The 13,095-nt window shown below is 41.0% G+C and overlaps 1 protein-coding gene across 1 annotated transcript in view; it reads right to left on the reverse strand.

Moving 5' to 3' along the window:
- Window positions 1-1,552: 1,552 nt before the first annotated feature.
- The window catches only part of azin1.L (antizyme inhibitor 1 L homeolog), a 30,512-nt gene continuing 18,969 nt past the window's right edge, over window positions 1,553-13,095 (reverse strand). The window contains 9 exon segments of the mRNA NM_001094115.1: window positions 1,553-2,186; window positions 3,617-3,831; window positions 4,741-4,853; window positions 5,372-5,537; window positions 6,331-6,402; window positions 7,070-7,151; window positions 9,641-9,775; window positions 11,084-11,256; window positions 12,043-12,216. Of these exon segments, the coding sequence (NP_001087584.1) occupies window positions 2,087-2,186; window positions 3,617-3,831; window positions 4,741-4,853; window positions 5,372-5,537; window positions 6,331-6,402; window positions 7,070-7,151; window positions 9,641-9,775; window positions 11,084-11,256; window positions 12,043-12,216 (1,230 nt within the window). The 3' untranslated portion in view covers window positions 1,553-2,086.

The following is a 13,095-nucleotide window of genomic DNA, read 5'->3' on the forward strand; positions in this document are numbered from 1 at the left end:
TACAGGCAAGAGGACAGCTTGTTCCCAGAGAAGGTACAATTCTCTCTCCATTTGCTTGAGCAGACGAGGCAGCAAGTTTGGCCTGTATTCATTAAAGGAGACCTTATACATAACCTTCATATTCAGCTATTTGATTAATCTTTCCTCAAACTATAATGAAGCATATAACAGGGATGCAGGGAGTGGCAAGTAAAAAGCCACATGTAGCCATCATTATGCTCTGTATGACCATGCAAATCAATATACTGTGCCTGGCTATTTCTAATTAGCACAGAAAGGATGGAGTCAGAGTTTAGTTTTGGGATTCACTTACATGGTGAGAGCAGGTGACTGGTACAGCTACACTGCATTTATCACAGAGGCAATGGATGCAGCACTGAATGAGGCTAAGAGGGGCAAGACCAGACGTGGCGTTTTTTTAAAAAAGAACAGGCAGGCGCACATACACTACTGAAACCACATGTGACAGTCAACATGCGTTTCAGCACATAGGATTCTTTTCCCCAACATGCACTTCTCATTGAATTTGGACGCCATATTTAAAATACATAGTGTGTATTACATAGTGTGGTTTGAAACGTGCAGATCCCATAGAGCCTTTTGATTTGGTAGTTTCTTGACGTATTGACGTTTCTGCTAATAAAACGCCAAAACTGGCGTCCTGTGGCGGATTTCAGCTTGCAAGCGCCCTGTGTGAATTGCCATAGTGTGTTTTCCATTAGTTTCAGTGGTAGTGCAGTTTATGCGTATTTACGCCTGGCTGTTCTTTTTTTAAAAACGCTGCAAAAACACCTGGCCTTGCCCGGGGAGAGTCGGGCTGAGGGGAGAGTCGGGCTGAGGGGAGAGTCGGGCTGAGGGGAGAGTCGGGCTGAGGGGAGAGTCGGGCTGAGGGGAGAGTCGGGCTGAGGGAGAGTCGGGCTGAGGGGAGAGTCGGGCTGAGGGGAGAGTCGGGCTGAGGGAGAGTCGGGCTGAGGGGAGAGTCGGGCTGAGGGGAGAGTCGGGCTGAGGGGAGAGTCGGGCTGAGGGGAGAGTCGGGCTGAGGGGAGAGTCGGGCTGAGGGGAGAGTCGGGCTGAGGGGAGAGTCGGGCTGAGGGGAGAGTCGGGCTGAGGGGAGAGTCGGGCTGAGGGGAGAGTCGGGCTGAGGAGAGTTTGGCTAAAGGGTGGGTGCCAATATGATGTTATCAAAATTGCCACCCACATCTGCACACCCAGGCCTTCTCTCACTAGATGCGGCTGCACAGCAGCAAGAAGACAGTGCCGGCGGCCCCAGCTCGAGTCAGCACTTGAGAACCGGATGTCAAAAGGCAAGAGCAGTTTTTGCCTATTTGAAACAAAATTTTAACCCAAAAGGTATAAAATAAAACACATTTTATTCTATTTCACAATAGCAGCAACAGTTTGGCAGATCGTTAAAATCGATGGTATACGTCTCCTTTAGCTATCCCTACAGAACAGCGACATCTTGTGGTGAAACTCAGTATAAACTGAATTGAGGCAAATGTTCTGTCGCCGTCATTACTGGTCCCCCAAAGAATCTAGAAGAATTAGGCCGTCGCTTCTACACAAAAGTTTATTGCAATCATACAAGCTTTTATGCCAGTTCAAGAAAAATAAAATTAAAAAACAACAAAAAAACAATGCGTTTTACATTTATTAATGTAGCGAAGCACAAATGTACAAATTCGGACACTAAATCACACACTGATCTGTCACTGACATTGGACAATAAATTTACACAACTGTCTAACAGGAATCCTTAGTATAAAAACGCTGTGTTACTTCTTATGTAAACGGTTACAAGGAGCCCGGCTCATGGCTTCCATCTCGACTAAGTCATCCATTTTGTTGCATATTTTATGAAACTGCGCAGGGGCTGGAGAAGCTGGCAGGTTTAAATCAGGACGTTGTTACCAATTCTTGTCCCTAAATTATATTTGAATCTGCTTTTTTTTTTTTTTGCCTGGTCCCAATCTGCCTCACTGAATTTCAAGTTTTAAACATGAAGCTCAAGATCCACATTTGATTCAAGTCCGGAATGTTGACCAGGCAAGGTAAGTCGTTGCGCCTGTAGGTGTAAATAATGTCATTAATCTGTGCACAATTGCTCTTCACCCAAGGGGAAACAAGGCACGCACAGGCTCTTCATCAGGCTTTCTGATGTATTCCCAGTATCTTGAATCTCATACCTACAATTAAACACAGCCATTTAAAGGGCCAGCACACGTATAGACACCTTTCCACCCCCACAACATGAAAGAAAGTATCTCTGCCAAGGTCGTGGCAGTTATTTGTACTCAATATGACATGGGTTAAAGGAGAATTCAACCCGTAATAAAAAAAAAAAAACCCTACCCTGGGTAAACCGCCCCCCCCCCCCCCCACAGTCTACCTGCCCCCCAGGCAAATGCCCCTAATTTTTTACTCACCCCTCCATGCAGATTCTGGCCTCAGAGTTCACAGTTTGAATTCTCCTTTAAGCCAATATCCTGGCTTTGCAGTAAAGGGGCGGTCCACCTTGAACTTTTATTATGTTATAGAATACCAGATTCTTTAAAACTTTTCAATTGATCTTCATTATTTATTTTGTGAAGTTTTATTAATTATTTGCCTTCTTCAGGCTCTTTCCAGCTTTCAATTGGGGGTCACTGACCCCATCTAAAAAACAAATGCTCTGTAAGGCTACAAATGTATTGCTATTGCTACTTTTTATTACTCATCTTTCTATTCAATGATATTCTGAGACAATTTGCAATTGGTTTTCACTTTTTATTATTTGTGGTTTTTGAGTTATTTGACTTAGTATTCAGCAGCTCTCCAGTTAAGAAATTCAGCACTGGTTGCTAGGGTCCAAATGACCCTAGCAACCATGCACTCATTTGCACAAGAGACTGGAATATGAATAGGAGAGGCCTGAACAGAAAGATGAATAATAAAAAGCAGCAAAAACTAAACATGTGTAGCCTTACAGAGCATTTGTTTTAAGATGGGGTCAGTGACCCCCATTTGAAAGCTGGAAAGAGTCAGAAGAAGAACTATAGCAAATAATAAGGAAGGCCAATGGAAGAGCTTTAGAAACTAACTTAAAGGTGAACCACCCCTTTAAATGATATGTTTAGTAGACTTAATGGAAAAACAAACCCGTAAACCCTCCTCCCAGCCTAGTTGGTAGCCAGGGCAAACGGCCCTAACTTTTTACTTAGCCCTTGGTGCAGATTCTGTCCCCCGCAGCCATCTTCTTTTCTTCGTTTATTTTTCACAGATGTTCGGGACCGGAAAATGACTCTGCTTACGAAGTTTAACGAAGAAAAGAAGATGGCTGCCATGAACTGCGGGGGACAGAATCTGCAGAGGGGTAAGTAAAAAGTTAGGGCCATTTGCCCCGGGTACCAACTAGGCTGGGGAGGGGGTCTACAAAAGGTAGGGTTTTTTATGTTACGGGGTTGTTTCTCCTTTAAGGTATGAAGATCCAAATTACAGAACGATCCGTTATCAAGAAAGCCCCAGGTCCCGAGCATTCTGGATAACAGGTCCCATACCTGTACCAATTGTTTATCCAATGATTACGGCACACACTGTATGGGGGTGGATAGGGAATGGGCAAGTCGGGGTCACTTACCAGTCGCTGAATGTCATGAAGTTGTACAAGGAGGGTTTGTCAAAGTCAGTGAATGGAGACGTCTCATTGACGCTGCCACATCCCATGTTGTCAAACACTATCCAGTCCCCAACTTCAAGCTCTGGCAGAAGACAGTGCTCCACAATCACATCGAGCTCATCATAGGATGGACCCAAAAGGCTGCTGGCAAAGAGTGGCTCATTGTCTTTGTATTTCTACAACAAAAAATATTCTCATTTTTTTTAGTTGTTCATTTTATATCAGTCCACCCACTGCTGTTGAGGAGCTTAAAGGGATCCTGTCATCGGAAAACATGTTTTTTTCAAAACGCATCAGTTAATAGTGCTGCTCCAGCAGAATTTTGCACTGAAATCCATTTCTCAAAAGAGCAAACAGATTTTTTTATATTCAATTTTGAAATCTGACATGGGGCTAGACATTGAAATGAAAAGAAGTAAAAAGAAAACGCATTATTTTGGTAATCACACCTCTTTCGTTCGGAAAACGTATTGCTTTTTTAGGAAGGTACACTGAACAATTCTTTCTTTATAAATGGGGCTAGACATTGTCAATTTCCCAGCTGCCCCTGGTCATGTGACTTGTGCCTGCACTTTAGGAGAGAAATGCTTTCTGGCAGGCTGCTGTTTATCCTTCTCAATGTAACTCAATGTGTCTCAGTGGGACATGGGTTTTTACTATTGAGTGTTGTTCTTAGATCTACCAGGCAGCTGTTATCTTGTGTTAGGGAGCTGTTATCTGGTTACCTTCCCATTGTTCTGTTGTTAGGCTGCTGGGGGGGGGGGAGATGGAGTGATATGACTCCAACTTGCAGTAAAGCAGTAAAGAGTGACTGAAGTTTATCAGAGCACAAGTCACACAAATGGGGGCAGCTGGGAAACTGACAATATGTCTAGCCCCATGTCAGAATTCAAAATTGAATATAAAAAAAATCTGTTTGCTCTTTTGAGAAATGGATTTCAGTGCAGAATTCTGCTGGAGTAGCACTATTAACTGATTCATTTTGGAAAAAAATTTTTTTCCCATGACAGTATCCCTTTAAGTTAGACTTTAGACTTTAAATCCTATCAGTCATGCCAGGGCACGGGGTCCCCAAGGCAACTTACCTTGTGCACTTCAGGGGCCGTATTGAGCTTCTCAGACAATTTTCTTGCAAAAGAACCATAAACACCTTCCTTCATGCAATAAATAAATGCTGGTTTGTTGCTGTTCGGTTTTCCTAAAAGGAAAGCATTGTAAGTTAGGAGATTGGGCACGTATCTGAACAACTTTACACACATCTAGGGAGCCTTTGTGGCACATTTACAGGAGAGATTCCTTAGCACGAGCACGTAATATTAAACCTTGAAACTGTTGGAAGGGCTTGTTCTGCCTTTTATAGATCCTTTGCCTCTTTTAGTACATACGACTACAGATACAAAGAAGAATAGAACTGTTCTATGTTTTCAGGATATAATAATAATTTAATATGCAATTCCTGACTAAATTTCAACCTAGCTTTTGGCTTGGGTCCTCCCACCCAGTACAACTGGCTCCCCAAGGGGCGGGGGGGGGGATAGCCTGGAAACCTCTGCTTTAAAGAGTAGGTATTTATCAAATTTACTTGTACAGTATTTGAATAATGAATTTGCTTTTGTTTAAATAATTTCTTTTCACATTCCAAGGTTTTTGTATAATCAACAGCGAACGTAGGCTCTCATAATGCACAAAGCATGCAGAGAGTTAGAGAACAGTTACCTGCAGAAGAAAGATGCTGATGTTGCTCAGTGACTTCCTTTGCAATAACATTAACTGCAAGTGTAAATGCAGATGAGACATAAAAGCTTCCAGGCTCTGCAATGATTCTTGTCCCAGACCCTTCAGGGAAATACACATCCAGAAGAGGGCTGACTGCCTGATACACCTTAAAAAAAACAAATAAAAAAAGAAAAGAATGATACAGCTCAGTAACTAAAAACTGATCCAAGTCATATCAGCCTCATCCTCGCGGGTGCGGGTTGAGCTCTTCTGCTCTCCCTGCCCGCCACCTTTAAATGCCGGCTTCCGGTTTTATAGTCTTGTCTGCTCGCTCCGTCCCTTTTGTGACGTCATTGGCGGGGCGGGACTATAATAGGACCCCGGAAGTGCGGGTGCGGGCTGGCTAGGGTCGAAAACCCTGACCCCAACATCACTACAGCCTAAGTAAAACATTTCTGCCCTCATTTCCTACCTCCTGCTTTTCAGCTCTCTAACTCTGAGTTAGTCAGTGACTTTACGGGGGGCCACATGTGACATAACGATTTAGTGAGTTTGCAATTGATCCTCAGCATTCAGCTCAGACTCAAAAGCAAACCGTTATGCCCTATGTGCCCCCCTCAAGTTACTGATTGGTTACTGCCTGGTAACCAATTAGTGTAAACCAAGAGAGCTGAAAAGCAGGAAGTAGTGTTCTGGCTATTATGTTACACATCCAGTCACTCCAGCCTTTATACATTACATGTTTGGCTAACTAACTATTTATTTAACCTGGTTTTATTTTCATACTGAACAATTCCTTTAAAGGCTTCATTGTAAACTGTTTTTTTGCCCAGCAGTAGTAAAAGTGCTCCTATAAAAGAATGCAAACACAAAACTAAACAAAGCTCTCAAGCTGCAAAAAGTCCTGATTATTAAGGACATACTGTATGTAGCTCAGCTGAATTAAATATAAAACATACTTCTTCCAACTGTGCTTCATTTTCTGAAATTCCTCCAATGTCCAAAATGTTCATCTTAAAGCCGAGTTCTTTCTACAATAACAGATACATGGTGACATATTTACAGACATGTAACAGGAAGACGTATGCATCACGAAAGCAAACAACCCTAGCAACTCATATGGATCCAGGCGGGTTGCAGTAAAACATGGTTAATATCTCACGGGGTTTATACATTTCATGTGGCTGATCTATGGCCAACATTAAAGTGATAGTCGCAAAATCAAAGTGATAGTCCTGGAAACTGTCAGTTACAAACTATACAGCTCCGCTTTTGAACTGAGCCCCAGTCACCATGCAGCTGCCCCCATACTGCAGCTCATTTTACCTCTCCATAGATTGGGGGGACAGTCAAAGTCCCAATACGCAGGGGCATTGTTAAAATTGGTCTGAGCCTGGACAGCGCCCCAAATTCAGGTCCATAACAAGAGTCCTCAGGCGAGTAGGAAGAAGTTTTATTAAAGGGATAGCGATTCCACATTTACTAGGAACATGTGCTCTACCCTTATGCAGTTTTATCTGAAACAGAATGCAGAGTTAAAAGTTTAGCTAAATTCCCAGCTATAGACCATATCATGACAGGGCAGCTGCTTTAAAGGAAAGGATGGAGATGCAGTCTTATGGGCAAACAACGAACTGCCAAATACTCTCCCAACAACATTTGTAGGAATATAAAAGCCAGATGAGGTGGGTTACTTACTGCCATGTCAAACACACAGCGGGCATCAGATAAAGCATGAATATAGGTTTGTGGATTATTAGAAGAGCTTGAAACATGAAATCTGGAAAAGATAAGGGAAAAAAAAAAAATAGATTTGTTTGACCACCACAGATGCTGACAACGTATTACTGCGGCAAAGAAAAACAATTGAAGGGGAACTAAAGCGAAAATTAAAATGTAATAAGCTTTATCATACTGAAAAAAGCAACTTTCTGAATACAAATACATTGTTTCTGAAATAATCAAGTTTATATTCACTATCCCTCAGCATTTGTTTTCTCTTCATTCTGTCTTCATGCAACAGTTGGGTGTCAGATATTCATTGACAGTTAGATCCAAAGTATCTTACAGGGGGGTGGGGCTACATTTGCCTATAAAATGTATTCAAGCTCACTACTTAAATCAGCAGAAATCTTCTCTATTTGCATAATTTGTGCAAAAGGCAGTTTTTTTGTTTGTACTGGAATCGGTTACTTGAGTGAGCTTTAATACATCTGCTAGGAAAGGAAGCCCCCCCTATAAGATATATTGGATCATTCATCTGACGCATGAAGACAGAATGAAGAGAAACCAATGCTGAGAGAGGAATAGTGAATATAAACTGGATTTTAGAAACAGTACAGTATTTAGAACATTTCTTATTTCAGTATGATGAAGCTTATATTCAATTTTCATTTTTGCGATTGTTCCCCATTAATGATTAGAAGAGAAAATCTTGTCAAACTACAAACAAGCTGAATGTGCAAACCATTTTCTCAATTTTATTGCCACCTCCATCACTCCATCACCTCCGTCAGGGGCAGTTTTGCCTCCCATCTCAGATTTCCAGTCGGGCAACAAAGGCCAGGGCATAAATAATGCGCTCAAGATCTGAGGCCAAGGCGCGGAGAACATACAGTGGGGCAGAATTTAATGACCGATTAAATGACAGTGATAAGATACTCATTTCTTAAATTTAAAAATTCAGAGCTTTCACTGAACTGGCCTTTTGGAGTACGGTTTGGAACGACCACTATCATGTTCCATAAGAAATTTAATTGATTTAAAGGGATACTGTCATGGGAAAACGTTTTTTTTTAAAACACATCAGTTAATAGTGCTGCTCCAGCAAAATTCTGCACTGAAATCCATTTCTCAAGAGCAAACCGATTTTGTTATATTCAATTTTGAAATCTGACATAGGAGCTAGACATATTGTCAGTTTCCCAGCTGCCCCAGTCATGTTCTATTTTCTGTGTGAGACTGTTCTAATATTGAAGTGTAAATTAAAATTTTTCACCTTCGAAAGCAGCTCTGGGAGGGGAGGGTGTCTGTGTAAACTGTTCTAAATTAATACATTTAGTTAATACTTTTTTTACATTGTTGTCCCTAACTCTTTACTTACCCCTCCATGCAAATTCTGTCCAGCGGAGTTCACGGGCGCCATCTTCTTCTCTTCTGTAATCTTCGGAATGAGACCGGCGAAGCATCGCATGCGCAGTTGGAACAATTGTGTGCAAGAGCCAAAACTTAAGGAAATTGCCGGTCTGTCTCGTTCCGAAGATTACTGAAGCGGCTGAAGATGGCGCCCGTGAACTCTGCTGGACAGATCTGGAAGGTGAACAACCCCTTTAACCGACTTATAGTACTAATAACTACTTCTACCATTTATTTCCAGACATGCCATCAGGATTCACTGTTGCACAGGGCTGGTAAAAACTTGGTCTGAGGGGTGCCCAAACAGCAGGGTTTTTTTTTTCAATTTACCAAGTTAGATGTTCTTTTCTGATCAGGTATGAGGGGGAATGCAGAATACCAGCGGTGGGGGCTACGTTGTGCAGTGGCAGGATGCCCCCTGCCTACACTAGGAAGTCAGCTGCTGAAGGGAGTGGGAGTGTCACAGTGGGGGGTAAAACTGAACTCCCTAACTTTAAGGGGAACTAAAGTATAAAATATAATAATGCTAAATAAACTTACTGCACCAGAAGGCTAATTAAACAAATGATTTAGGTTGGCTGCTGGGGGTCATCATCTTGCAACTTTGTTGAACATCTTTGAAGACCAAGACTGTGCACATGCTCAGTGTGGTCTGGGCTGCTGCTTCGGTATCGTCATAAATCAGCACAATAATTTCTGCCATAAAAGCTGATACAGCAAGACTGATTAATAATCAGAATATACAGACTGCATTGAGTCTGCGGATACAAATCTGCACATAGGCCCCGGCTGCTTTACAGGGAAACAAAGCTGCTCCAGTTTTGGGAAGTATTGTGGGGGGTTGCCCCTGCTGTTTTGAAAGTATGATCGTTTCCCTGCAGAGCAGTTGGAGATTGTCTGAAGTTTCCTATCTGCAATAAAAATTGGATTTTATTTTTTTTGCTTTTACATCTCCTTTAATCAGCAGCACCTCATGTTTACTAGGCTCAGTCAAGGAATACTGTTTTTTCCCTTGTATTGCAAGTGCTACTAGGCAAAATAAATCACCAATAGAAAATCAATACAAGTCACTAAATTTGTAAACATTAAACATTCCTTGACTAACGAAAAAAAATTGGAAAACACAGCACTTACTTTACACCCACCACCTCAACACTGAGCTCCTTAGCACAGTCCAAGAGATGTCTGCAGTTCTTCAGTGTGGTGCCAAACGTCATGTTCATCTCTTCCTCACCACTGATCCCTTCTGTGGCAATATGAAGCAAGAGCCTAAGAAAAGGGGGAGATGATTGGGGCACAGTTGGTTTACATCAGCACATGACGTTTTTGTAGAAGTATGTTGATTAGGGTGCCAGAGCTTGAACGCCATCCTTGGAAGAGTCAAGAACTTAGGGAGAAACTCCTGTATAGAGAGAAAACTAGCAATTAGGGCCCAAGACTGGGAGCTGAGAGTGGGACAAATGGAATTACAGCAAACCGTGTGTATTTATGATTTAGTAGTAAATTGGTTGGTGCTGTAATAAAAGATTTATCTTAAGTCCCACAGACGTGTTTTAACTCCCAGACAACATGAACGTGAGCATTTCTTAGATCTTATGACTAGGGGGAATGGACTCCTTGTCCAAAACTGAGGCGTCACACTGTTCAGATAAGAAAATGGCACAATTAAGAAAACCATACACTTTGTACAAACAAGAAACTGCTCCTGGTAATGCTGAACCACGGGGAATTGAATAAGTTGTTCATAATTAGGGACAAAAAATATATTATGCTACAAAACAAGATTCTTAACAGTGGACTGCAAAATAAATGCATAGAAATAGAAGGGGATACCTTCGGGAATATTCTTAATTTATAGGGCCACGCAGTTGGTAGATATTCTAAGCTCTTGTGCTCATCCCAGAGCGAACACTATTGCTTTAAGAATCATATGTGCAGATATAAAATATTGGTTGTTAAAGGAGAAGGAAAGCTACCAAAGCAGTTTATTGCCAATAGATTAGCCACAATAGTGCAAAGCTATAACACTATTTATTCTGCAGAATACTTTACCATACCTGAGTAAACAGCTCTAGAAGCTCTGTTTGTTTAGGATAGCAGCTGCCATATAAGCTTGGTGTGACATCACTTCCTGCCCAAGTCTCTCCCTGTTCACTCATAGCTCTGGGCTCAGATTACAGCAGGGAGCTGAGGAGGGAGGGGGAGGGAGGAGCAAACTGAGCATGCTCAAGCCCTAGCCCCGAAGGTTTATGCTGAAAACAGGAAGTCTGATACAGAAGCCCATGTGTACACAATGGAAGGAAAGAAATGTGTTTATTTTCTTTAGATAGAGGACTCAGAGCAGCATTACTTTGAGGGTTTACTGGTGTATTTATATAGACCTTTCTGATAAATCTTACTTAATTTTAGCCTTTCCTTCTCCTTTAAACCAACCCATAGAAGTTGCCATCAAAATAGTACAAAACCGACATTTTACAACACATTGAAAATGTAACTTACATACAACTTTGTGCAGTATTTTCAAGTGAAAAATACCAGTATTCCAAATTGTAGGTTTGATTAAAAACTAGAACTTACTTTGCATTAAGATGATTACGCACAATTTTCTTTAATTCGGTTTCGCTCTCGCATGTCATGAGATTTACTCCAATCTTGGCTGCATGCTTGATTTGAGAAGCTTGCTTGCATGGATTAGTATATACAACATTTTCCATCGAGATACCCAAGTCGTACACTAATGACATTTCATTCTGCAAAACAAATCATGTTATGTTCAATTCAAGACCTACTTTTTGAGGTTCAATGTTTGGTCTAGGCCGCCCTTGGCTCATAGCAGAGGATATAAAAATATATATACCACAGTATTGCTATATCAAAAAAGCAATATCACCCATTATACTAGTATGGGATCCGTTATCCAGAAAGTTCTGAATTACGAAAAGGTTGTCTCCCATCTTATCCAAATCTAAATTTTTAAAAATGATATCCTTTTTCTCTGTAATAAGGAAACCGTAGCTTGTACTTGATCCCAAGATATAATTAATCCTTATTGGAGGCAAAACCAGCCTATTGGGTTTATTTAACGTTTAAATTATTTTAGAATAGACTGAGGTATGAAGATCCAAATTATGGAAAGATCTGTTATCCACAAAACCCCAGGGCCCAAGCATTCTGGATAACAGGTCCCACGCCTGTATAATATTATGGCACAGCAAATGAAGTGCATACCTAAACAACCTCCAAGGGCAGATTCCAGGAGGCACAATAATAATACTATACCCAAATTTCACTAACTGGTCTTTTGCTAGGCACCCCCAAGGCTCCTGGCACCCCTACAGGGACTAGCCCCAAGGTATGGGAAACTTTGCCTTGTCAATAAATTATTTCAGTGTATTAATCCGGATAAACAAAAAAAGAACCTTTTAAAATGATCACAAACTGGAGTAATAACTAGGATGAACATGTGAAGGCAAGCCTATATTTATTGCACAGTGGCAGGACCAAAAGAATTACGATTTTCCATCAGATTTACTCACTTTATTAGCACACGCAAATCCCATGCCAAGAGCTGCTAAAATCTCCAGTACAGCAGGAGAAGAGTTGCATCTCACAGTATAAAAGGGTTTTATGTGCCCCATGATATTCTTCCACTTGAAGTGTTTTTTCACGATCTTCCCAAGGTCAGCCACAAAGAATGCATTTTTACCCATCTAGTATAAAAACAAATAAATAAAAATTAGTATTTAAGCTTTCACACAAGGGGCATTTTTGAAGCATTAGCCAATTTGAAGCCGAATAAGGTTAAAAAAACATGTTACCAAATAATTTAGTGTTGTTCTAGTCCTACATCACAAAATCTTTTTAGAACAATTCTGAGGACAACACTACTGGTATCGGCCACATTTAAAAGCATAGGGATTGCAGTTTGGTGATTACCTACATCTTTCGATTCAACAGTGTATATAAAGCTATACAGCTGCATCTTTAAAGATGAAAAGCCGCTCATCCTTCAGCCGATATCATGTAGCCCTATGCTGTCCTGTAAGCAGGTCTGCAAGCTGTGACAATTATATTACTATATACTCTGCCTCTTAAGCATGAGCCTTTAATTACTAAGTTTTAAGACCTCTGATCCCAGCAAGCAGATCTAGCTTTTGAATGCTCTTTAAAGAAAAAGTAAACCTTTAAAGTTAGGGATGCACTGAATCCACTATTATGGATTCAGCCAAACCCACAAATATTTCACTAAAGATTCGGCCTAATACTGCTAAAAAGCAGAATCCTGGCCGAATCCCGAACCAAATCCTGGATTCGGTGCATCCCTATTTAAAATAGGTGAATGGAAATTTGGTGTTATTTCAAGATCTTCTGCAATGTACTTTTAATATGAATGAATTCTGATACAACAGCCCCACCTGCTAGTCATTTTCCCATCATTCTGCCCACCAAGTAGTCAAGAAAGGTGTCAGGAGAAAGAATGGTGGGAAAATGAGCAGCAGGCGACGCTGTTGTACCAAAATTCATATTAACAGTACATTTATCCTTTAATATCCTGGAATTTAAAAAAAAAAATGAAAGTACACTATCAT

This window comes from Xenopus laevis, chromosome 6L (genome assembly GCF_017654675.1).
Source record: "Xenopus laevis strain J_2021 chromosome 6L, Xenopus_laevis_v10.1, whole genome shotgun sequence".
In the NCBI taxonomy this organism is placed as follows: domain Eukaryota; kingdom Metazoa; phylum Chordata; class Amphibia; order Anura; family Pipidae; genus Xenopus; species Xenopus laevis.